Source organism: Barbatula barbatula, assembly GCF_947034865.1.
Source record: "Barbatula barbatula genome assembly, chromosome: 9".
NCBI classification, from domain to species: Eukaryota; Metazoa; Chordata; class Actinopteri; order Cypriniformes; family Nemacheilidae; genus Barbatula; species Barbatula barbatula.
Window position 1 is genome coordinate 23,701,269 of NC_136772.1, and position 24,613 is coordinate 23,725,881.

Here is a 24,613-nt window from a genome sequence, read left to right on the forward strand (position 1 = left end):
CACAAGGGTACACGGAAAGACCGCATCGAGGGCACACATCTAAGCGCAGAAATGACAAATGACACACCCTACGGACTAGTAGACTTGCCGAGCATGTGCAATTTGAAGTCCACATGAAGTGCGCCATTTGGGACAGGGCCAATGACTTGAATGGGTTTCATCCACGAGTTGAAATGTCTGATGTGCACCAAACGCAAAACCCTCTCCACACTGATACTAACACAATAAATGTCCAGCACAGACACAAAACATTACTAGCAGCACGTTTATTCGAATCGGACACTTCCAGAAATCATGCTTCAAAAATTCTCAAGAAATCTGTGGCAGACAAAAGGAGAGTTGAACCAGGAAAACAAGACCATTCAAAAGAGCCTCAGAGAATAATCCAAACATCTGTGATAATAACAAGAACCAATTGAAAAACATTCAAAACAGTGCAACTTTACAATATGAAACTGTTCCTTGATTTCGTTTCATGCAGGTACATTAAATAAAAGTACAGTATAATGACCGGATGAATCTCGTTTCTAAGGCATGCACTTTATCACTCTATCAGCTGCCATTTTATTCATTTCCAAAATGCACGTGGATGTGTTTCCAGCACATGAAGAAGTGTAGTCATCCAATAAACCATAGATATGTCATCATGTTAGCTGCGTTTTCGGAGTTATTACTGCTTAAATCAAGACAAACCAACTGCAGTTTGATTGATATTAACTGGAATGAACAATAAAAACATGATTTTTGAACAGCTTCTTGTAGGGCTATTTATTCTCATGAATATGCAGAAAGGAACTGAACAAACACATTGTGAGATGTGAGTGAACGCTCGCGCTTCTATCTGCGTTTGACTTTTCTTTGTGGTTTCCTGTAGGGCAGACCGTCAGTTCTCTGCTTCGGAGCACAGCCCATGTCATTCAGTCTTGAGAGAGGCCCAAATGGCTGGTTTTTCCAAAATACAATGGTCATAGAATTCACCCTCCGTCTACAAAAATACTGGTTAACAAATCTGATTCAGATCTGATTATTTAAATACATTTTCAAGTTTCTGGCTGTTCTGTTGAGCATTCAGGATTAGATACGCAATTTGATTCAAAGCTATTTGTTAAAATATGTTTCTCTCCCCCTGCGAAATAAATGTGTTTTTGTGGTCGCTGATATTGTGCGTCGTGTTAAGCAATTGTGAGGGAATCTCACAAATGATGACGTTTAAAAAAATATTGATTTTCATTACAATTGAATAGGGTCATGAATTTGAATGGATGTGAGTCATAAAAACAGTCACAGTTCCTTCTATCTAAAGGGTTGTATATCATTGTTTCTATTTTCTGTACTAATATATATTTATTGTAAAGCTACTTTGCAACGATGCAAATCTGTGAAAAGCCATAAAGAAATAAAACTGGATTTGAATAAAGGCCCGGTGTAAAGAACAGGTGTGGATCAAGTGTTGAAGTGGCTTTCTTTATAAAGGCACATGTGTCTCAGTTCAGAGCGCAAACCAAAACAGGGCGGATGTTGACTTTAGTAAAGAGTTTGTGTATTGGGTCGGGGCTTGAGGTAATCCTGTAAACACACAGATGACAGCTCAGAATGAAGATCACACACGTAACGCCTCCATTTCTCGACCGTGAGGTTATAAGTCAGGATAAAAGAAGCAGAGAACCACCTAAAGACATCACAGCTCTAATGCTATACAGTATGACGTGTAATGCTGGGATGGGGGGTCTTCATGCATTAAATTGGGTTTGTGGGGGGGCTTTAAACCAAGGCACAGAGAACAGCGCTGGAGAGGATTTGCATTGCAAGCATTACCAAGAGCCTAAAGCTCCCTGATTCTGGACTAAATACAACAGCCAAAATGACATCGGCTAAACATACTGCATTGATCATTCGCTCTGCTGAAATGCATACGATACAGAATCGAGCTCCAGTGCTTCAGATATGTGTTCATTTACCAACGCAAGTCAAAGCTACACGGGAAAAATAACGCTAGAATACCATTAAAACAGAGACGATCCTCCGTAAACCGTCTGAAAGTAGCTTATAAAAACAACCAACCAATCACATGGCAGAGTCTCTGAGGTCGCATGCTAGCCCGAAATTAGCTCATTTAGCTCCCTGGGCTTTAGACATCCCTACGATTTCTCCAAACAAACGAGTCGTCGCTAGCTAAACGTGCAGTCTGTGGAGACAACACAAACCAAGTCGCAGTTGCCCGCGGTGCTCACAGACGGAGCAAAAGGCCGCTAGAGGGCGCTATGAGGTAATGCCTGCCGGTCTGAAGCGTGCAGCGCAGATCAAAACTCCTCCTGCGGTCAGAGAGAAGCGAAACGTGGCGTTCTGGTCCGTGAGTTAGCTGACAGGGCTTGCACAGCTGCAGCCGGACGCTGCGGACTCGCCGTCGCATGGGCCGCTTGTTTCCTGACTGCGCTGGTGTCTGCGGTGAAGCTCCTCCCATTTGGCACGATTGGCCTTGATCAAGTCGACCATCGGCTCTAGCTTGGGGTTCAATTTGGCAAAAGTCTGGGAAGAGAGAAGACAGAGGACATTTATGGAACGTGACATTTCTAACGGGAATCTTCATATTCGTTTTGCGATTGCATTTGACGTGTTCTCTTACAATACGATCCAGCAACACGAGAAGACATTTTTTCCAAACATTACTGGGTACATCGATGTGTTTAGACAAGGTGTATAAAGACCTTACATCATTTATCTACATGCAGCGCAGGTCTTTTCCTAACTAAACTGCTCTATAGAGCACATTTTATATCTGCTTCAGCAAAGAAGTGAAAACGTGACATCAGCCACCGTAGTGCTTGGAAAGGGAAGCGTTTTTAAAACGTTTATCAGTTAACGCTAGAGAAGATTGAGCTTCATGTTCACACGGAAAGTGTTCATTTGAACACACATGGTGACAAATCTCCCAACATACATGCGCTGGGATGTTCATGAGAATGATGATCAGAAAATGAAGAATATTATTGGGGAGGTCGAAGGAGCAAAGGTTGGTCAAAGCAAAAAGGCTGTCGTACATGTTCAAACACGTCACAAACAAGTAACGTGCCACTGTAAAAAAACTACTTGTAAGTCGCTTTAGATAAAAGCGTCTGCCAAATGAATAAATGTCATCTCATTCACACATGTACTAGGTACAAAGATGTCAAAGAATATCTGAAAACACTGTTTGTGTTGGAGAGAGTGGATCCCGAGCATTGTACCCATTAAGGTGGTTCATCACGGGATGGCATTACCTCATATAGCGGAGCACAGATCCCATCAATCCACTCCAGCTGTAAACCCGGCAGCTCATCCTTACGGTTCCGGTCAAAAATAGCCTGAAGACACATGTTTGCCAAACACAAACTCATGGTTGTTCTTGTTCCAACCCATACAAAGAAATAAAACAACACTACAGAGACTTTCTTCATGTCTCAAATGTTTGATGCAGTCAAAAGAAATGTCTCAATCAGACCACGTGATCTAAACTACCCCTACATTCATTTTATAACGCTACACTCTTCCATCAACATTGCCTTTTAGTAAATATGTTGTTCAATTGTGCGTTAGTATACTTTTTATTTACTTCTTGCCATTAAACGATGTATTGCTCGAGTACACTTACTGTATATAACCCCAAAAGCGGTCACAAGTATACTAATGTGTTCTTGAAAATATAACACAGTGTGTTGAGTTTTCTTTAAGCTGTTCATCTTACCGATGGAATGAGTTTGAGTTCAGATCTCTCTCGGTCTCCCTGCTCGAAGAACTCGCTGGTTACCAGCTCAGCCACCTGTCATACAACACACGCCATCACATCTCCACCCGCACTCATTCTCAGCTGTGGTGCATTGTGGGTAACAGCGCCTACCTTGCAAGAAATCTCCCAGGGTTTAGTGACGGCTCCCAGATCACACGCTGTCATCAACATCGACCTGTGAGAAGATCACAAGCCTCCTTAACAACTATTAATAAACATATCTCATCGTGTTTAAGCACGTGAACGGACCTGCACATGTCTCTGTGTTCCTTCACGTTCCAGTTGTATTCACCTTTATTCACCAGCTCAAAGAAGGAGTTTCTGTTCCTGTGAAGGAGAAGATGATGCAGTTCACTGTTGTGCCACATGGAGGCAGTGGAAGCTTAAACAAACACACAACATCTGCACTACAGCAACTTCATTCAACTCTGAAGGGTCACATTTCTAGAACGAAGATGGTGAATTACAGTTATTATGTAGGTAAAGCACATTTCGAACAAACAAACGACATGTAAAAAAACATGAATTTAGAAATCGTATTAATAAGAACACTGTTCCAGAAGGACATCAGCTTAGTTGTGTGTTAAAATGTATTTTTAACATCATTTCTTAACGTTTTTCACTATTTGTAAACATATTCATCTTTACTACTTCCGTTTAAATGCCCCGCACTGTAACAAATGAATGTTCAAATGTACAAAGATTCATGTATAAATATACTATAGTATTTACTAAAGTAAAGTGTAATGAAATTCCTAGATACTATGGTGGTTTCAAACCTTACCGTGCTAAATATTGAGAGTAATACTACAGTATTTACTACTATTAAATAATTCCCTATAGTTAGACTTACAGAACACTACAGTATGTAGGGCTGTTTAATGATTCATTGTGATAAATCGCATCCAAAATAAAATGTTGTGTTGACATAATATATGTCTGTGTACTGTGCATATTCATACGTATATATTTAAGAAAATATTGTAATGTCATTTAAATGATATAAATGCATGTACATGTTTATACGTGTACAGTTTGTATAAATGTGCACAGTACACAGACAAATATTATGTAAACTACATTTGTGATTAATCGTTGAACTAAATTAAAATGACTATATTAGCATGTTATAAAGTTATTCTTTACTATAGTAAATACTAAAGTATACTCTATTATACTCAGTGTTTGTGAGGTCTTATAAAGGTTTCGAACAGGAACTTCTTGTCTGAAACGATGTCCTGCCAAAATAATGTTGTTGTGTGTATGTTGGCTGTTCTGATGTTTTTATGAATCCGACGTCACAACATAGAAGTTGGATGAAAGATGAGTATTAATAACGTTACTCACTGAAAGTACAGCGTGAGGTCTGTAGCCAGAATGGATTGTTTGAGGAGCTGCATGAGTTCACTGTACTCATGTGATGACAGATTAGAGAAGATATTGTGACCCTGGAGAACAGCAGAACTTCACAATTACAAATCACATTATAATACGCACACATTGATGTATTCGATAGGGAGTGTCACCACAGCTCAACCGCTTTGAGCATTGCGTAAAGAGGCCCTCTTTGTGTAGTGTGCATCCCCAAATAAAGACTTATAATCTTAAAATTACAATTTTAATTAAACCAAAAACATATTCAGGAACATCGCTGGGCTTATTTTTCTGATGTTCGATTGCATAACATTAATGATAAATCTCTGTATTTCACAAAATGGCACAAACATTGTGGTCCCCCTGGATCCATCTTGGAGCCCCCAGTTTGAGAACCAATGTGTTAAACACTGAGTTTCAATCCCAGAAGAGTTTAACAATAACACGACAGACTCGATGTCCCAATGAATTCACTTTTAGTATATTCAGTAAACTCAAGTACTACATTTGCATATAAAGCTGGTCTGCATACCAATATTTAACAGATACTCAACGTGAAATGGTGACATATTCATACAAACCTCCCACACATGCTGACATAAGAATTAAAATTAAGTGACATTTAAACACGCACACACAAGACATGCTTTCATACAACAAATGTCCTGTGAGTCCCTAAATCCATTTGTGACATGTGACAAAAGCATGTTTAAGAAGTTATTAATTTTTATACAGTTTAATGTTAATATATTTTATACAATAGTTCTTGCTCGAATTTGATTGGCTGAGGGCCATGCGATATTCAACCAGTATCACCACAGGAACCGCTTCACCGTGAAACTGAAAAGTAAAACATACGCATGTTTGGCAACACCAGTGCTACTGTAAACAAGCGCATGTTTACATTAAAAAAACAATGGAAAGTGCCGCAGTGCAATAGTGATAATGCACGCCCTGTCTCATTATTTCTCACTAAACACTTCACTGCGCAAATGTAAAAGACGTGACAGTTTGTTTAAGAGTTTACTGCCTTAATAAGATGATTTTCATTTAGATATTATTTTATCTAATTAACATAAACACATTTAACATCTGTAAGGTTACTTGACTATAGATAATAGTAAGTAGATTCCACATTTGACCGCTCTCGACGCATCACGTGACAGCCATCTTGGAACATTCAACACATTTGACTTTTGACACTCACAAAAAAGAAATAAAAAAAAACCACGAGTTTTCCAAGATGTCACAACGTTGCACAGCCTCTGGTGTACATCCTTTTAAAAACGGTGAGAATGTCTTGGTTTGTGTTCTCAAAACGTTCTCTCAAGGAACATTTTTTTGCAGCGATGCTAAATGTTAACACAGTTTTGTTAGCCGGGATTAAAGGTTCTTAAACTACGGTCACGTGTGTTGTTGTTGTTGTATTGTGCTAGTTGATCAATTATAATATTTGGCTTTGCACAACGGCACAAAACATTTCAACAGTTGCAGACGCATGGTCAACTTGCTCTCGAGTGTTCACCGACCTGCTTTGACCTTTCCAATATAGCATGCAACTTTTTATAATGTTCATTTTATTAAATAAACGATCTGTTTAATGGGTCCTGTAGTTTTGACGTATTTAAAGAAACCGAATGGTAAACTGACATCTAGCGGTTGAGCTTGGTATTGCAGTCTAAACTCAAAATATTGAAGAGGCAAGTTTAGCCAAGTAACGTCGATTCTTTGGCTTGTTATCAGATATAATCTACAGACGCTCTTTTGTTTGTGAATGTGTACCGGAAGTTAAGGTCAGTTCATGAACGCGCATGCGCAGTAACGTTTGTTTATGTTGCGCTAACAGATTAAAGAGATGGCTGACCGCTCTCATTTCATTAAGATAGAGTTGAATTAATAGCTGAATGATTCTGCTGGTCAGTAAACATGTAAATGATGACTAAAGCTCATTTATATGCTAATGACGGAACAGAGATAAACACGCTGGATGTGTACAATGCAATTATACAACTCTCTCTCTCTCTCTCTCAGTTTGGGTGACACAGTCTGTGTATTTGACTTGCGGACGCTTTGTTTGACTACACTGTTTTTGGTTGCAGTCTCAGGATTACCTCGCTCTGCAGGATCATGACAGCGTGATTGAAGTGATGATGTTCCAGTGTGGCCGATGTCCCGTACAGGAGCGAGAGAGCCGAGCCTGTCCTGAGACACACACTCATGTTAGCCTATAGACGTATTCTGAGGAGCTGAAGAGATTATCTCAGACTGATGGTGAAATCTCACTTGGCTTGGAAGGCGTTGTTGGTTCCTCTGTGGTCCAAATCATGACAAATGCAGCCGACTATCAAAGCCAGAATCTCCATCTGTGACAGTGTCTCCTGGAATCCAGCCGTCTGAAAACAAACACACCAAAATCACACTTCTGACAGAGCGACTGGGAGAGAATGTATTATAATAGAGGCTTACACTTCAAAAATGTGATCATTTATAAATTGATTTATTTTCCCTGTACTTAACACCAAACCGCCAAAGGGAGAAATGAGCCAGTGTCGACTAAACCTGGCGCATTTATCATGTTGTGTGTATTGTCCCTGATAAAAAAATAAAAGAATAGAGATGCCACGAACACATGCACGTCGATCCTCAATTACTGACTTTTATTACTGACTTCATTTTGGTCAGTTCAATTGGGCTATTTTTTTACAATTGAAACAAACGTATATCTGGGATTGATTTTGGCCTTTGACATTTGCTGATGTCGGAACATCACTGTGTGGTTCACTCACCGTCAGCATTGAAAACATGCACTGGCAAACATTGAATGCGTGTCTCCAGTTATGATACAGAACCATGCGGTAGTTCTTCCTCACGGTCAACAGCCACCGACAGAGAGTCTGGAAAGATAATCAAGAGATTTGATTTGTATAGTACAATAGAAAATTGAGTGGATTTAATGGTTATAATGGGAATCGTACTGGTTTTAATGGAAACTATAATGGTGTCTACTGATATGTGATGGATTCTGTTGCTGGGGTGTTATCTAGCACATTTTGGAATAATGTTAATGGGTTTAATAGAAAAGGCCAATGGTTAAAATGTTATTTTATTGGAAACCATTTCTGTGAAGGTTTCTATCGTTCTTTTTAGTAAGGAGGTTTCAAAGAGCGCTGATATTCAGCTTCACTGTTTGTATCCCTCCACATGGCAAGTGTTTGATGCGGTGTGAATTAGACGAGGATTTGTTTGAGAGCTTCTCTCACCACCGAGCAGAAAGCAAGAAACAGAAAACCTGGTGTGGACCTGAAACAGAGCCATTATAAAATGCTTTGAGCGACAAAATGGATGTTGCAAGCTAATCGGCTATCTGCATGCTATGCTAGTCAGCTAAGTTGTTAGCTTGCGAAGTTGTAAGTGATGCTTCTTAATACTTTCTATAAATAGGACACAAATGTATTGCATTTTCCTGTCTTCTTTTCAATAGACAGGATATATCAACCCTGATCATCGGCTGTATTTAAACTGTTGATATATCGGTGCATCTCTAGTACGTGACCTAACTGTTTAATTAAAAATAATGTTAATTTATATAGTTAAAATCAAACAGCTATTTGGTCGGATTTCTGATCAGCGAATAGAAGTGCTATGGGGGGGACAGGATTTACGGGGGGGACGGAATCTTGCACTATATCTCTATTGCTCTACACGCTGCTTTTTCACACACAAAGCTTAATGCTTCATCTCAACTATTGTCAATGGAGGAGAAGAATCCAACATATTTTGTCTGAAATGTAAGTGCTGTTGTACTGCAATATTAGCACGGTACTGATATCCTGCAGGATTATATTTAGCACACCCAGACTCGTATGTGATGTTGATGAATGAAGGAAGAAATAAAGAAATATTTGTGGACCTCATAGTCTATCTTGAATTTCTGCACCATTCCCAACTCTATAAACATGCGCAGAGCTGCAGTGATCATGGCATCCACATCCAGAGAGAAGTCATCGAATGATAGTTTATCAATGCACAGCTCACACACCAGAGGGATGTTTGCTGCCTGCGGAAAAACCACAACCACAACAGACAGAGAGAGAGAGAGATTGTGTTTTGTGAATGAAATAAAACAAGGGTCACAGCCGTCTACTGTACAAACATATTCACACACATTCTCTGACATCACATTCTACAGACTATTGTTATTCTGCATTACAAAAAAGGTCTCGAATAAATGAGATCAGTAATATCTGCTTTGGGCAGTTTTCACGCTGAATAAATCTAATAAAAAAGTCAAGAGGAGGAAGTTGAGTTATGAGAAAGTATGAAATAAAGCGTCTCGGGCTCTCTTTACAAGTGAATAGTCAGTAAACAGTCATTTATCATCAGTTTCTGTCCAATACACCTGTCTTCAGTTCCTACATCACCTGAAATCATTTATTGGTACTAATTCTTCATGGAAAGAAGAATGTGATACAGCATAAAGTGATGAATTTTCTTTTTCTGGTCATTTATTTCCTCAACACTTCTGCAGAAATCAGTGGGTGGTTATATATTTAGTGCAGTATTTCTGGATTTGGCGTTCATTTGTGCGTTCTCGCATGCTGCCACTCGATGAAGCGCTACAAGAGCCTCCAGCCAAATCCATATAAAACATATAAAAAAAAGAGCATTCACAAGAAAATGAACACATATATAAATGATAAATGAGACCAGACAAATCCACAGAGACCGTATCAATAATGCACAAACACTGATGAGATATTGAACAGTTGTGCATATGCAACAGAGGCGGACCGAAACACATTCTGAGATATCATGAATCAAACCATTTCCCCATTGACACACTTCTGATGAGACACTCCAGCAGAACTTCAATATCACGCATTCACTTTCTGAGCGATGGAATGATGCATTCATGTTTACCTTGAACTTATCCACTTCAGTCTTTGAGCATGTGGCATGATATGACAACACCTATAGAGGAAACATCAGAGAAAAACATATTACTTGCCATCTTTTGTGTTTGATGTAGATACTGAGGATTAAACAATATAACAATCTCACTGCACGATAATACCGCGGTATAAAGTCAACGCTGCGGTATTTATTGCCGTATTTTGGGTGACAAATGATGACTTTGAAACGTGCCATAAGCCTCTTTTCTTAATCCTCTAACTGTTTTTAGAGGTATGAGTAATAGTATGAGACGAGTCAAATGACCTAAAAATCCCTTTTATAAAATAAAATAATTGCACCAGATGGACCTTGCTAAGGGTAACATCTATTATTTATTCTGATATTCTCTATGTTAGGCCCGGAAGACCTATCGTTTCATACCGCCACGTGACCGCGATAATATCGAGTCAATTTTGCTATTGCGATATCCATAATACATCCCTAGTAGATACATGAAAAGACAGTAACGTTAAAGCACTACATTACATTCATTCATTTGCCAAAATTACATCCAAAGCAACTCATAGTTAATTTATTTAGAAACATCTGTGCTATTTGGACGCAGGATCTTAGGTTCTTATATCGATGTGTATGCATGCGTGCATGTTTGTGGAGAAACGTACATCCAGAGCAACAGACTGTTTGGCCCAGGACTTCTTCACCTGGTCATACATAATTGTATTATTGATTCCAAGTCCACAGAAAATGACGAACGCCTAAAGAAAAAAAGTCAATTACATCCAAAGAAAAACAGCGCTCTTCACATTCACACTGAAATAGTCTCAGTCCACTTTCAATAAGAGTTGTATATGCAGGCGACGAAGACGTTAAAGTGGCCTCAAGCAGATTCCTGACCCACTGAAATGAATTACACTAAATATAGCTGTACCTTTCTCAAACTTTAACTCCATACTTCAGCAATATGCTGCTTCAAACACTTTGCTCTACTATGTATGCAAATAACTCCTAAATAAATCAACTAAGAGCTTAAATGGTTTGATTTCAAACAATGTACCTACAGTAAATGTAGTCATGAAGTTACTTTTGTATTTCCTGTGTTTATATTGAACCTTATTTTTATGTATTTGTCATTGAATCATTATTTATGTGTTTGTTGATATGTTTCGCATGCATTTATTTCCATATTTTAATATATATTTGAATTATTGAAACAAAAGTCAACACGAACCCAACATTCCTCTTTACATTCCAGATTCTCGATTCACATGGGAAATGAACCGCATTACACTTAATGCAAAAACACATATTTAATCAACCAATCAAAACGCGTTTCTATGCCTCTCCGTGAGCTTTTGTATGTGCAAAAAGTTAAAAAGTCTTGTAACAACCTCCAACAGTACTCCTATTCCTATAAGTATTATAATGAGTGCCCTATAAAGGGTTAAAGCGGAGTATTCAAATATAAGCCGGAGAGATGATTGGTGTCGTACCTCGAACAGTCTCTGATCCGCATCATCAAACGGCTTCCCATCCAATCTGTTCAAGACCTGAGCCACACCTGCGGACGACACACAAGCACTTAGAACCATAATGTAGAGTTTCCCTGAACCTTTCACATTGACAACAAAAGATGGGTTTGAAGCATTCATCATTCATTCAGAAGATGGAGCGAACCACGTTTAAAATGATTTATAGTTACAATGTGGTTTAATGAAAACTGTAAACGTGGTTGGAGAGACTGCTAGTTATACACGCGATCAATACATAAAAGTACATGTCCAAATAATTATTTTCTCATTGAACATTTTCTCTTGAAACCACTGCTTTAAGCCGCCAGTAATCCCCAGATCTCTATACGTCTAATTAAACAGTGTTGTGTGTTTTACTATGACTACACACACGCACACACAGAGAGAGAGAGAGAGAGAGAGAGAGAGATCATCCACCCCTCCACATCATCACCATCTCATTACAGTCAGTCGTAAACACACAGTTTGCTTTGGAGAGAGAGCTCTAGTGTAACACAATACTATAATATATATCTCCCTGTCTGCTCTCCATCACATCAACAAGACTGTTTTCATGATTTACTCAATTATGTCCCTGGAGGAAATCCAGCTGTACTAGTGTAGAATTCATAACATGAACCTGGATTCATTATTTTAGGCCATTTGCTTCCGGTTCATTCGTCGCTTTGAAAATGGTTAATGTGAAATATTATTGCAAGGAACGTGCTCTTGTTGTTTACCAGGATCATTCATCATTTTCATGTACACAAAACACAGTATACTGTATATATGTATATACAATACACAATATACAATACAATACAAAAGTAATATGAAGACAGGGCTGGACTGGTAATCTGGCATACCGGGCAAATGCCCGGTGGGCCGACGCACTTGGGGGCCAGTTGATATAAAATGTTTTTTTTTAATTTGCCAACGACCGGCCCATAAAGCAGGGACAGCGGCCCATTGGTTCATTATCCATACTGACACTGGGCTGGCCCAATCATCTCTTAGGGTTAGGGCTCCACCCCTCCCCCTCGGTTTCTTGTGTCAAATGCAGTCAGTGGGTCAGAGCCAGAAATCTGTGGATTTAGGATGGAGAAACAAAAGCGCAAGGGGGGTGCGGAGCAGTTGCGGGCCAAACAAATAAAAATTCTAGAGGTTGATGCCTCAACATGTGCAAAAATAACCGACATGTTAAGTGCTGTAGCTTCAGTTTCCAAGCCTATAGTAGCTTACCTGACGAAATTTTGCAAAAACAGGTGAACATAGCACATGGAGGAGAGGTGACAAGCCATGGTGGCACCCAGGCAGAGGAGTAGGTGTCTGATAGTGAAGTCAAGGAGAGACAGAGTGAGTAGGAGAGTGTACTTGAAACGGTAAGCAGTGTTGGGCAATAGCGTCGCTACAAGCAGTGACGCTACTAGCTTAACTACATTTTTCAGTAGCGTGGTGGTAACGTAGCTGTTTTCTGAATCAAATAGCTTTTCAGTAGCGAAGCTCTTTTGTTGATCAAGTAGTGCGGTAGCGTCCACACAAGCTAACGTTACATATTACCAAACATTTCTGAAGAACAAGCTCATATCGGAAACACAACTGCTAAGGATCACCGATCCTGGTCCAGAAAGTGACGCCACCACCATACAGGGACCGGCCGGTGACTTCTTCGTGTTTTACGGTAAACAGCTTTTTGGTGCATTACTGCCACCTTCTGCTCCGGACGGTGACATCACAGTGTGTGGGCCTGGTTGGGCCACGACGAAGATGATGATTTACCTAAATTAATGAATATTATAGTAAGACAACATAATCGTTGTCGCTATTATAATGTCTGTCAGATTGTCACCTACTGCACTAGCCACTCAGTCAGCTAAAGTCAAATAACACAGCATAAGCTATTTTGCATTGTTTTTCTAGCTAGGTTAGCAGAGTTAACTTATTCAATTGCAACTTCGGCTGATTATTCTAATGTTAACTAGCTTTTATAACATGGAGCACATTGTAATTGAAAGAGTTGCAGAGAAGAGCAAGCTACTGAGGAAACTGCTGTTATTGTAAGGTGAGTTGAGATTATTGATATTATTATAAAAATATTCATAATATCGTAGACTGAAAATGTGACTTGTTATTCTCTCTCTCTCTCTCTCTCTCTCTCTCTCTCTCTCTCCCTCTCTATGCCCTCACGTTTGTGTATAAAATATGTGCAACCATCTCTCTACATTATGATACTTGTATGGGGATAATTTTTCTCATTCAGTTATCATTCTCGTCCGTCTCTCTCTCTCTCTCTCTCTCTCCTCACTTTGTGTAGGCCCTACTCCATTGCCACCTTTGGTCACCACGGAGTCAGTCAAGAGAGAGTGAGTACACTGGTCCATGACACTTAGTTCTCAGCTTTGTAGGGGTTTTTGGGAATGGAAAAGTAGATATGCATATCTACAGGGACCGCAAGGATGGTGTACTGGTTGGTTGTGTCCGACCGATTGTGGTGGGCTGGTCTGAGCAAAAATGCCAGGGCCCTTTTTTTATCCCAGTCCAGCCCTGTATGAAGAATGTCTTTCTGAACAGACATGAGCTCAAATCTGGTTTAGATGCAGAGATTCTTTCACACTGGCTTTAAACTAAAGCAATAAGCCGTGTGAAGCGGTGGGTTACGGTGTATTTTATAACAGCTAAGGGCGACGTGAAACCCCTGTAGCTGTTATAAAATACACTGTAACCCACTGCTTCGCGGGGCTATAACAGTTCTATAACAGTTATTCCATATGCAAGGCCAGGTTTCATACAATAAAGGAAATAAAAGGATATTTAGGCTATGTAATGTGGTCAGCTGTTATAAATCGGGGTATTTTATAACGGCTTAGAACTCGGCTCGGCTCGGCCAAGGACCAGAACTGACCATTTTATAAACATTATTTTAAAACAACAGTACAAAATGATTGTGCATCAAGCAGAAAGATGAAGAAAATGTGTGAGATGCGAGGAGAGGAATCTTTTGAATGAAAACATCATGACTTCTTCTACTGCCTGTTTGTACCATCCTGACTCTCAGTGCCTGACAGAATCCTCCCACACACACACACACACACACACTCACATTTTCACCCACGCATGCTGCCCTGAGCACAACATCACACACACACTCACTGACCTGACACACATTCAAACACACAGTGTCGTACACCCACAGATTTGTCCTCTGTTAATATCACGTGGCCTTTGTCTAAACGTCATAAGGTCTGATCCACACATCATTCAGACAGTGAACCGTTCAGGCAGAAGAGATCACGTGACTGACATGTCAATCAACCAATCACAAACGGTTGGGTTTTACAGTGCCATTCATGGGTGGGTTATCTGAAATAGTATATTTTTTCAATCAATTTGAACAATAGAAACACCAGAAAGATGTGAAAATTATTATTATAGAGTACAAGTCAGAATATAACAAGCTTATTTACAAATTTTTCCAATTATTATGAACTGCAGTTGGTTTGTTTTGAACAATAAAAACATGTGTTACATCAAATTTTGTTGATCGTGTGCTTTCTCTTTTTTTGCCTTAATTCTGTCATGAATTTGTCTAAACCTTTATAAATGTCTATGTTTTGATAAACACAGAGAAAGATATTTGTAAGAATGTTAGTAACTGACAGTTCTGGGACATCACTGCCTACCACGAAAATTGAAAGGTGCCCCAAACCCGTTTGCTTTTCTAAATTCTTCAAAATATCAAATTTTGTGTTCAACAGAACAAAGACTCAACTTGAGAGTGAGTATAAATGATGACAGAATAATCTTTTTGTGGTGCAGTATCCCTTTAATGGAAAATGCTAAACAGGTGCAAAACTCACCACCTATATGTTAAAGCCGACACTAATTTATTTACAATATTTTTTTATTTTGTCTTGTTGTGCAGCACTGTCGAGCTTGTGCAGAGGCTGCAGTTTTTGCCAGAGGAACTGGAATCCCCTGGTTAGTCCTGGTTTCCCTCTGAGGTTTTTTATCTCCTCCAATGGAGTTTTGGGTTCCTCGCCACAGTCTACATACTGTTTGCCTGGCCAGGGGGCTGCTAGAATTTGATAGTTTTATTTCATTGACACTGCATATAGGAATTTATAGATATTTGACCTGTGTTTTGACTTGCATAAGCTTATATGTTTTGCTTCTAGTCAATGTTTTCTTGCACAGCTGCTTTGTAACAATGAAAATGGTCAATAGTGCTATATAAATAAAGCTGACTTGACTTGACAATATTATCATGTTTGTCTGGGTGGACTTGTTTTATATATGTTAGTGGGGACCCGTATCACTGTGGTGACCAAAGTTAAGGTCCCCACGGGCACAAGAGCTTATAAATTGTACAGAACGATCATTTTTGAAAATCTAAAAATACAAAGATTTTATACGATCTTTAGGTTTAGGGACTACTTTTTTTATCTTATTTTTGTTATCTGTTGTTTTATTTCACAATATTTAATTCATTTACAAGTGTCCTCATACATCACTCTGCCCAGGGATTCCCCAGGGTCAAAAAACAATTCTCAAAAAACAGCGCTTCAATTTTCTTGACAAACTAAAAGATGTCAAATGAATTTGTATATAATACGAATGATGGATATGGAATGCACTGTGTGTTGCTTGCGTGCTTTGCTGATGCATGAATGTCTACATCATGTCATAATAATAAGGAACGACGATGCTTCTAACCACACCTTTACACCCGTAGCTCCAACCACGCGACTTTTGCGATGCTGCTTGCAATTGTTAGTTAGAACAAGGGTTTCGGGAAACACTCGAATTGTTGACCTTGGCTGGAAATGCGGAACTTGCAACCATAGTTGTTTAACAATGCTTTGGGAAACGCACCCCAGAACTGGTGAGTTTAACCATTTTTGTGAGTAAATTTGTATGTATGTGTCGTCTGAGAATTTAAGGAACATCAACACCAACTGTCAAACTGAACATGAATGAAACACTGAGAGTGGAACAGCGGAAGTTAACTGGATAACTTACCAATGATTTGATGGTTACTGTTCCAGATAGGGACACACAGAACTGAGCGAATATGAAAGCCAGAGAACTGATCCGCCTGAGGAGAAACACACACACACAATGCTCTGACTGTAAACTCATAAGACACTGTGTTTTATATAACGTTGTGCTCTTGGCCTTTACAGATGATAAACAAGAGCTGACAGGGGTCAAAGGTCATGTACAGAGCAGACCTCATGCTCTCTAAAGGATTATCCAAAGCCTGTGATGTCACTGAAACTCTTTATATCATGTGGTGTTTTTTACCCAAACATGTTGATTCATTTCATTCTTCGTGTCATGACCTTACTTCAGCATCGAAGCGCGGGTCTTGGTAAGCATCACTGATGTTCACGGGCAGTCCAGTGGAGGCGACCAGCTCGGCTATACTGTTATTAATCAGCCAATCGGAGTAGGAGGATTTTTCCATGCTGTCTTTGAAGCTGTGCACAGGACAGAGGAAGTGACACGCATTAATCTCCCTCCTCCTCACGAGATGATCCACAATCGTGTTTATAAAAGAGAATTTGATTTACAAGGAACCAAAATAGTTTTGTGCATGTAAATGCTAAATGACATTCGACCACACTTTAATTCAGGATTTTAATTCAGTGGTTAAAAAAAGTCAATACAAATTCAAGTTAAAGACAAAATGTAAACTGTTACACATCTTTAAAAAGAGACGTTTTTTCTATCAACATTTTGAATCAGATCTGGACAAAAATTTCATTTTCTCAGCCTTCTGTTCAAAATGTTGATTTTAAGAAACTCATTCAAGAGTCGATGAAAACAAACAAATGACGATGGAATCAAATGTTCAGAAATATAAGAAAATCTTTGGAGGTCTTCAGTTTTTCTTAAAATGATCAATAAGCATTACTTGAAAATGTTTTCCCCAAAACTGCTGAATTTGTTTCATGTGATTTGTAGTCGTGTTCACGCTAAGTATAAAATTCTCCGTAATTCCCATAAAAACTCATCTCTGAAGTGACAGATTAATGACGTATAATTTGCATCTTTGCACTTTTCCAGTCACATTTATGAGTGCGTAATGTATAGAAATGGCCTTTAAATCTCTTGCGATGAATCTGCCAGAGAGTGGTGCAGCTTGATGCTAAATCTACAGGATTTGACCACATAGTTACACTTCCTACTAAACTCGACATGACACCTGTAAAAGCAGACCAACAGTCGAACACGCGTGTCTAATGTCTCATCCAGAGAGGAAGTGATGTCGAATCCGGCGGCTCTTTCAGCCCACGTGTCGATCGGCCGCCGCACGTCACTCTCTCTCCGGTAATTTCCATCTAACAAACTTTCCCAGAATTTTAATGAGGCTCCGTGGAGAGTAGAAAAGCGATGAGAAGTTCAGACGCTCTGACTCTCTTAAACGCCCACGTGGAGCAGAGGAAGAGGAGAGAAAGTCTGATGTGGCCTCTCCGTGTCTCTCTTCTTCCATCTCTCTCTTTAATCTCTCTCACGTGGTTCATTCACATCCGTGCGCTCCGAGCTGAGAAACGTCTGATCTAAAGCCCTGAACATCACGCCGCCTGACGGATGATGTAATCAAAGAAATGAACGGTAGGATGTAGATGTGTGAAAGAGTGTGTGTTGTGTCTGTGTGCCCGTTTGGCCGCGAGCTGTTTCTGTTGGACAAATCTTTCTTTCATAATGGCTCCCGCAGAACCTTCAGAGAACCAAACGCCCGAGTGAAACAAACCAAATAACACACATCACTTAGAGGAAATCCCTTGTGAAGAACAGGCATACACAAATGCCATCATGTGAAGCATTATTACACTTTCCATCTTTTAGTTTTCAGAGTGATCGTCTGTCTGTAAACGTTCATTCACAAGCTCATGTGTTACATAATAAAAGTAATGAGGCGTTTTGGCATTAGACTCTGTTTAAAGGCAAAGTTCACGTGCCATTTCAAACATGCATGAAAAGACAATATTTAGAAAAATGTTTGTGACCAAACTTGATCCCCATTGACTTTCAATGCATGAACATGAAACCACATTTTTCAAAATGTCTTATTTTATGCTCCACCGAAGAAAGAGGTTTAAAAACCATATGAGGGTAAACAAATGTTTTTTGGTGAACCATCCACTTAATGTCTGAGAGTTTTGCAATCGAGTCTACTTGAAACGGCACCTGACCTCTAAAGTCCATAGAGAAAAAACAGAAGCGAGGCTTGAGTAAAATTGCCAGATGTTTCAATTAACAATTTCTCGAATTTGGGTGCACTTTAAACCTCTGGCGTCTCGGGTGTGTAGTGTTGTGGGTTTATCTCTGAGAGATGTTAGACATTAGAGGAACATTAGACAGGTGCAGAGAATGAGATCCAGGGGTGTAGGGTCTCCCATACGCCCCATCAATGACATCATCAAACCTGTGCGCTTCACTGTCATTGGCTGCGCGGTCACATAAAGCAGACCTATCTCACACACCCCATCAACTTCTGCACTTGGCACCCCATTGGGCAAACGCTTGCAAATCTGCGGCTTTGTGTGTGTGTAGTTTTTAAGAGCTGAGCTCAGGGCTTTGAGACTCACTGAGTGCTGAGCACTGGACACACTGAAGCTCTGAGTGTGGGCTGCAGATAACAGATATCACACAATAACCCTGACCTACAGCCTCCAGAGCTGAGACTCATCAATCACAACACCTCCTGACCGCACACACACACACACACACACACTGAAATAACAGTGACTCAAATACACTATACACATAAAATACACCACTTGAGCCTGTAAAAAACATCCCCATATGTGATTTGTGTAAGCACAGCATTAGTACCTAAAATATTGTTTTAAAGTTAAGTAACCAATGTCTTGAAGCTACACAATCTACATTAAAAATACATTCCTAATTGCTTTCAGCAGCACCACAACAATATACTAGTAAATATACCACAAACTACACTGTAATGAATCTTAATTAAATTACAAAAAATATTTTATGTATTTTTTTAAATATAGACAAAACATACGATTACACAAAAAGAAAAAATTAGGAATTATTTTTCGTTTGTTTCTGGTGCCCCAGCTGCCAGAGAATTTCAGTTTTATGGGATTTCTTTACAATGTACATCACAGATACAGTAGCACCTCAAACTACATTACAAGTACACCATCTATGCAACTACACTGCAAATATACTAGCAACACAAACTACTTCGCAGATACTGTACACTTGCAACACAAACTATATCGCAAATCCACTAGCAATGCAAACCACATGGCAGATACACTATAAATGTAAACTAAAGTGCAGATACAATATAAATGTAAACTACAGTGCAGTTACACTATAAACGCAAATCACATGGCAGATACAATATAAAGGCAAACCACATGGCAGATACACTATAAACGTAAACTACAGTGCAGATACAATATAAACGTAAACTACAGTGCAGATACAATATAAATGTAAACTACAGTGCAGATACAATATAAACGTAAACTACAGCGCAGATACATTATAAAGGCAAACCACATGGCAGATACACTATAAATGTAAACTACAGTGCAGATACACTATAAACATAAACTACAGTGCAGATACAATATAAATGTAAACTACAGTGCAGATACAATATAAACGTAAACTACAGTGCATATACAATATAAATGTAAACTACAGTGCAGATACAATATAAATGTAAACTACAGTGCAGATACAATATAAACGTAAACTACAGCGCAGATACATTATAAAGGCAAACCACATGGCAGATACACTATAAATGTAAACTACAGTGCAGATACACTATAAACGTAAACTACAGTGCAGATACACTACAAATGTAAACTACAGTCCAGATACACTATAAACATAAACTACAGTGCAGATACACTATAAACGTAAACTACAGTGCAGATACACTATAAACGTAAACTACAGTGCAGATACAATATAAATGTAAACCACAGCGCAGATACAATATAAATGTAAACCACAGCGCAGATACACTATAAACGTTAACTACAGTGCAGATACACTATAAACGTAAACCACAGCGCAGATACACTATAAACGCAAACTACAGTGCAGATACACTATAAACGCAAACTACAGTGCAGATACACTATTAACGTAAACTACAGCGCAGATACACTATAAAGGCAAACCACATGGCAGATACACTATAAACATAAACTACAGTGCAGTGCAGATACACTATAAACATAAACTACAGTGCAGATACACTATAAACATAAACTACAGCGCAGATACACTATAAAGGCAAACCACATGGCAGATACACTATACAGGCAAACTACAGTGCAGATACAATATAAAGGCAAACCACATGGCAGATACACTATAAACATAAACTACAGTGCAGATACACTATAAACGCAAACCACATGGCAGATACACTATAAAGGCAAACTACATGGCAGATACACTATACAGGCAAACTACATGGCAGATACACTATACAGCCAAACTACAGCGCAGATACACTATAAATGCAAACCACATGGCAGATACACTATAAACATAAACTACAGTGCAGATACACTATAAACGCAAACCACATGGCAGATACACTATAAACATAAACTACAGTGCAGATACACTATAAAGGCAAACTACATGGCAGATACACTATGGAGGCAAACTACAGCGTAGATACACTATAAAGGCAAACCACATGGCAGATACACTATAAAGGCAAACCACATGGCAGATACACTATAAAGGCAAACCACATGGCAGATACACTATAAACATAAACTACAGTGCAGATACACTATAAACGCAAACCACATGGCAGATACACTATAAACATAAACTACAGTGCAGATACACTATAAAGGCAAACTACAGCGCAGATACACTATACAGGCAAACCACATGGCAGATACACTATGAAGGCAAACTACAGCATAGATACACTATACAGGCAAACCACATGGCAGATACACTATAAAGGCAAACCACATGGCAGATACACTATAAAGGCAAACCACATGGCAGATACACTATAAACATAAACTACAGTGCAGATACACTATAAAGGCAAACCACATGGCAGATACACTATACAGGCAAACCACATGGCAGATACACTATAAAGGCAAACCACATGGCAGATACACTATAAAGGCAAACCACATGGCAGATACACTATAAAGGCAAACCACATGGCAGATACACTATAAACATAAACTACAGTGCAGATACACTATAAAGGCAAACCACATGGCAGATACACTATACAGGCAAACTACAGTGCAGATACACTATAAAGGCAAACCACATGGCAGATACACTATGAAGGCAAACTACAGTGCAGATACACTATACAGGCAAACCACATGGCAGATACACTATAAAGGCAAACTACATGGCAGATACACTATAAAGGCAAACCACATGGCAGATACACTATAAACATAAACTACAGTGCAGATACACTATAAAGGCAAACCATATGGCAGATACACTATAAAGGCAAACTACATGGCAGATACACTATAAAGGCAAACCACATGGCAGATACACTATAAACATAAACTACAGTGCAGAAACACTATAAAGGCAAACCACATGGCAGATACACTATACAGGCAAACTACATGGCAGATACACTATAAAGGCAAACCACATGGCAGATACACTATAAACATAAACTACAGTGCAGATACACTATACAGGCAAACCACATGGCAGATACACTATAAAGGCAAACTACATGGCAGATACACTATAAAGGCAAACCACATGGCAGATACACTATAAACATAAACTACAGTGCAGATACACTATAAAGGCAAACCACATGGCAGATACACTATAAACATAAACTACAGTGCAGATACACTATAAAGGCAAACCACATGGCAGATACACTATACAGGCAAACCACATGGCAGATACACTATAAAGGCAAACCACATGGCAGATACACTATAAAGGCAAACCACATGGCAGATACACTATAAAGGCAAACCACATGGCAGATACACTATAAACATAAACTACAGTGCAGATACACTATAAAGGCAAACCACATGGCAGATACACTATACAGGCAAACTACAGTGCAGATACACTATAAAGGCAAACCACATGGCAGATACACTATGAAGGCAAACTACAGCGTAGATACACTATACAGGCAAACCACATGGCAGATACACTATACAGGCAAACTACAGCGCAGATACACCATAAAGGCAAACTACATGGCAGATACACTATAAACATAAACTACAGTGCAGATACACTATAAAGGCAAACCACATGGCAGATACACTATAAACATAAACTACAGTGCAGATACACTATAAACATAAACTACAGTGCAGATACACTATAAAGGCAAACTACATGGCAGATACACTATAAACATAAACTACAGTGCAGATACACTATAAACATAAACTACAGTGCAGATACACTATAAACGCAAACCACATGGCAGATACACTATAAACATAAACTACAGTGCAGATACACTATAAAGGCAAACTACATGGCAGATACACTATACAGGCAAACCACATGGCAGATACACTATAAAGGCAAACCACATGGCAGATACACTATAAAGGCAAACCACATGGCAGATACACTATAAAGGCAAACCACATGGCAGATACACTATAAACATAAACTACAGTGCAGATACACTATAAAGGCAAACCACATGGCAGATACACTATACAGGCAAACTACAGTGCAGATACACTATAAAGGCAAACCACATGGCAGATACACTATGAAGGCAAACTACAGTGCAGATACACTATACAGGCAAACCACATGGCAGATACACTATAAAGGCAAACTACATGGCAGATACACTATAAAGGCAAACCACATGGCAGATACACTATAAACATAAACTACAGTGCAGATACACTATAAAGGCAAACCACATGGCAGATACACTATAAAGGCAAACTACATGGCAGATACACTATTAGGCAAACCACATGGCAGATACACTATAAACATAAACTACAGTGCAGAAACACTATAAAGGCAAACCACATGGCAGATACACTATACAGGCAAACTACATGGCAGATACACATATAAAGGCAAACCACATGGCAGATACACTATAAACATAAACTACAGTGCAGATACACTATAAACGCAAACCACATGGCAGATACACTATAAACATAAACTACAGTGCAGATACACTATTAACACAAAACATAAGACATATACTGTATAAAGCAACATCCACACAAACCACATCACATATACACCAGATGTTCACACTGTACACAAACTACATTACAAACTCACTTTTGGCTAAACCTGTGCAGATTGCCACATTTGCTATAATCAGTTCACACATAACAATATAAACACTAGACATACCGCCTCTAGTTATCTAATTACTGTCTCACATATAATCTGTGTGTTGCATAATATAGAGGTGCAGTGTGCACCCTTAAGGATTCACACACACAAACACACTGACGCATCTCTCTCTCTGAAAATGTGTGTGTGTTAGAGGTGGTAATGCAGAAGCAGTTGTCACTGTGGAAATGCACACACACCACAAACACACACACACTAGCTGCTGCTGATGCAGTTAACTGCAGATAAACTCTGGCTCTGAAACGGCCTTGTTAACGTTGGCAGCAGCTCTGCTTGCGTCTCTCCGCTTACATAAAGCACAATGGTGTGTGTATGTGTGAATGTTTAACCTGCCGTCTGTCGCACCTGTTCTCCATGTCAGCGCTGCACTTCGGTGACAGCAGCTCAAAGGATTTTGTGAACTTCACCACCTGTAGGAGACGTTGAAGACAGAAGGATTAAAGAGATGCAGGGAGAGGGGACAGATGGAAGAGGAGGAGGGAGGATCAGTACCGAGATTCGATGTCCTCCAGCAACTGGACGGAGCAGCGTTCACACTTCAGCAGAGTCTGCGCTCGATGCATGATCTTCCTCACGATCTTCTCCAGATCAGTCTGCTCCTCAAACAGATCATTCACAACCTCCAGAAGAGCCTGTACACACACACATGCTG

At 39.3% G+C, this 24,613-nt stretch overlaps 1 protein-coding gene across 1 annotated transcript in view; it reads right to left on the reverse strand.

Annotated features, from left to right (window-relative positions):
- Window positions 1-2,355: 2,355 nt before the first annotated feature.
- pde11a (phosphodiesterase 11a) overlaps window positions 2,356-24,613 on the reverse strand; it is a gene marked incomplete at both ends in the record, with an annotated part of 31,414 nt that continues 9,156 nt past the window's right edge. The window contains 18 exon segments of the mRNA XM_079464988.1: window positions 2,356-2,526; window positions 3,258-3,341; window positions 3,722-3,796; window positions 3,875-3,938; window positions 4,013-4,090; window positions 5,111-5,211; window positions 7,249-7,339; window positions 7,421-7,530; window positions 7,924-8,031; window positions 9,048-9,194; window positions 10,058-10,108; window positions 10,714-10,806; window positions 11,542-11,609; window positions 16,579-16,654; window positions 16,907-17,039; window positions 24,307-24,371; window positions 24,454-24,455; window positions 24,458-24,593. Coding sequence (XP_079321114.1) covers window positions 2,356-2,526; window positions 3,258-3,341; window positions 3,722-3,796; window positions 3,875-3,938; window positions 4,013-4,090; window positions 5,111-5,211; window positions 7,249-7,339; window positions 7,421-7,530; window positions 7,924-8,031; window positions 9,048-9,194; window positions 10,058-10,108; window positions 10,714-10,806; window positions 11,542-11,609; window positions 16,579-16,654; window positions 16,907-17,039; window positions 24,307-24,371; window positions 24,454-24,455; window positions 24,458-24,593 — 1,653 coding nt within the window.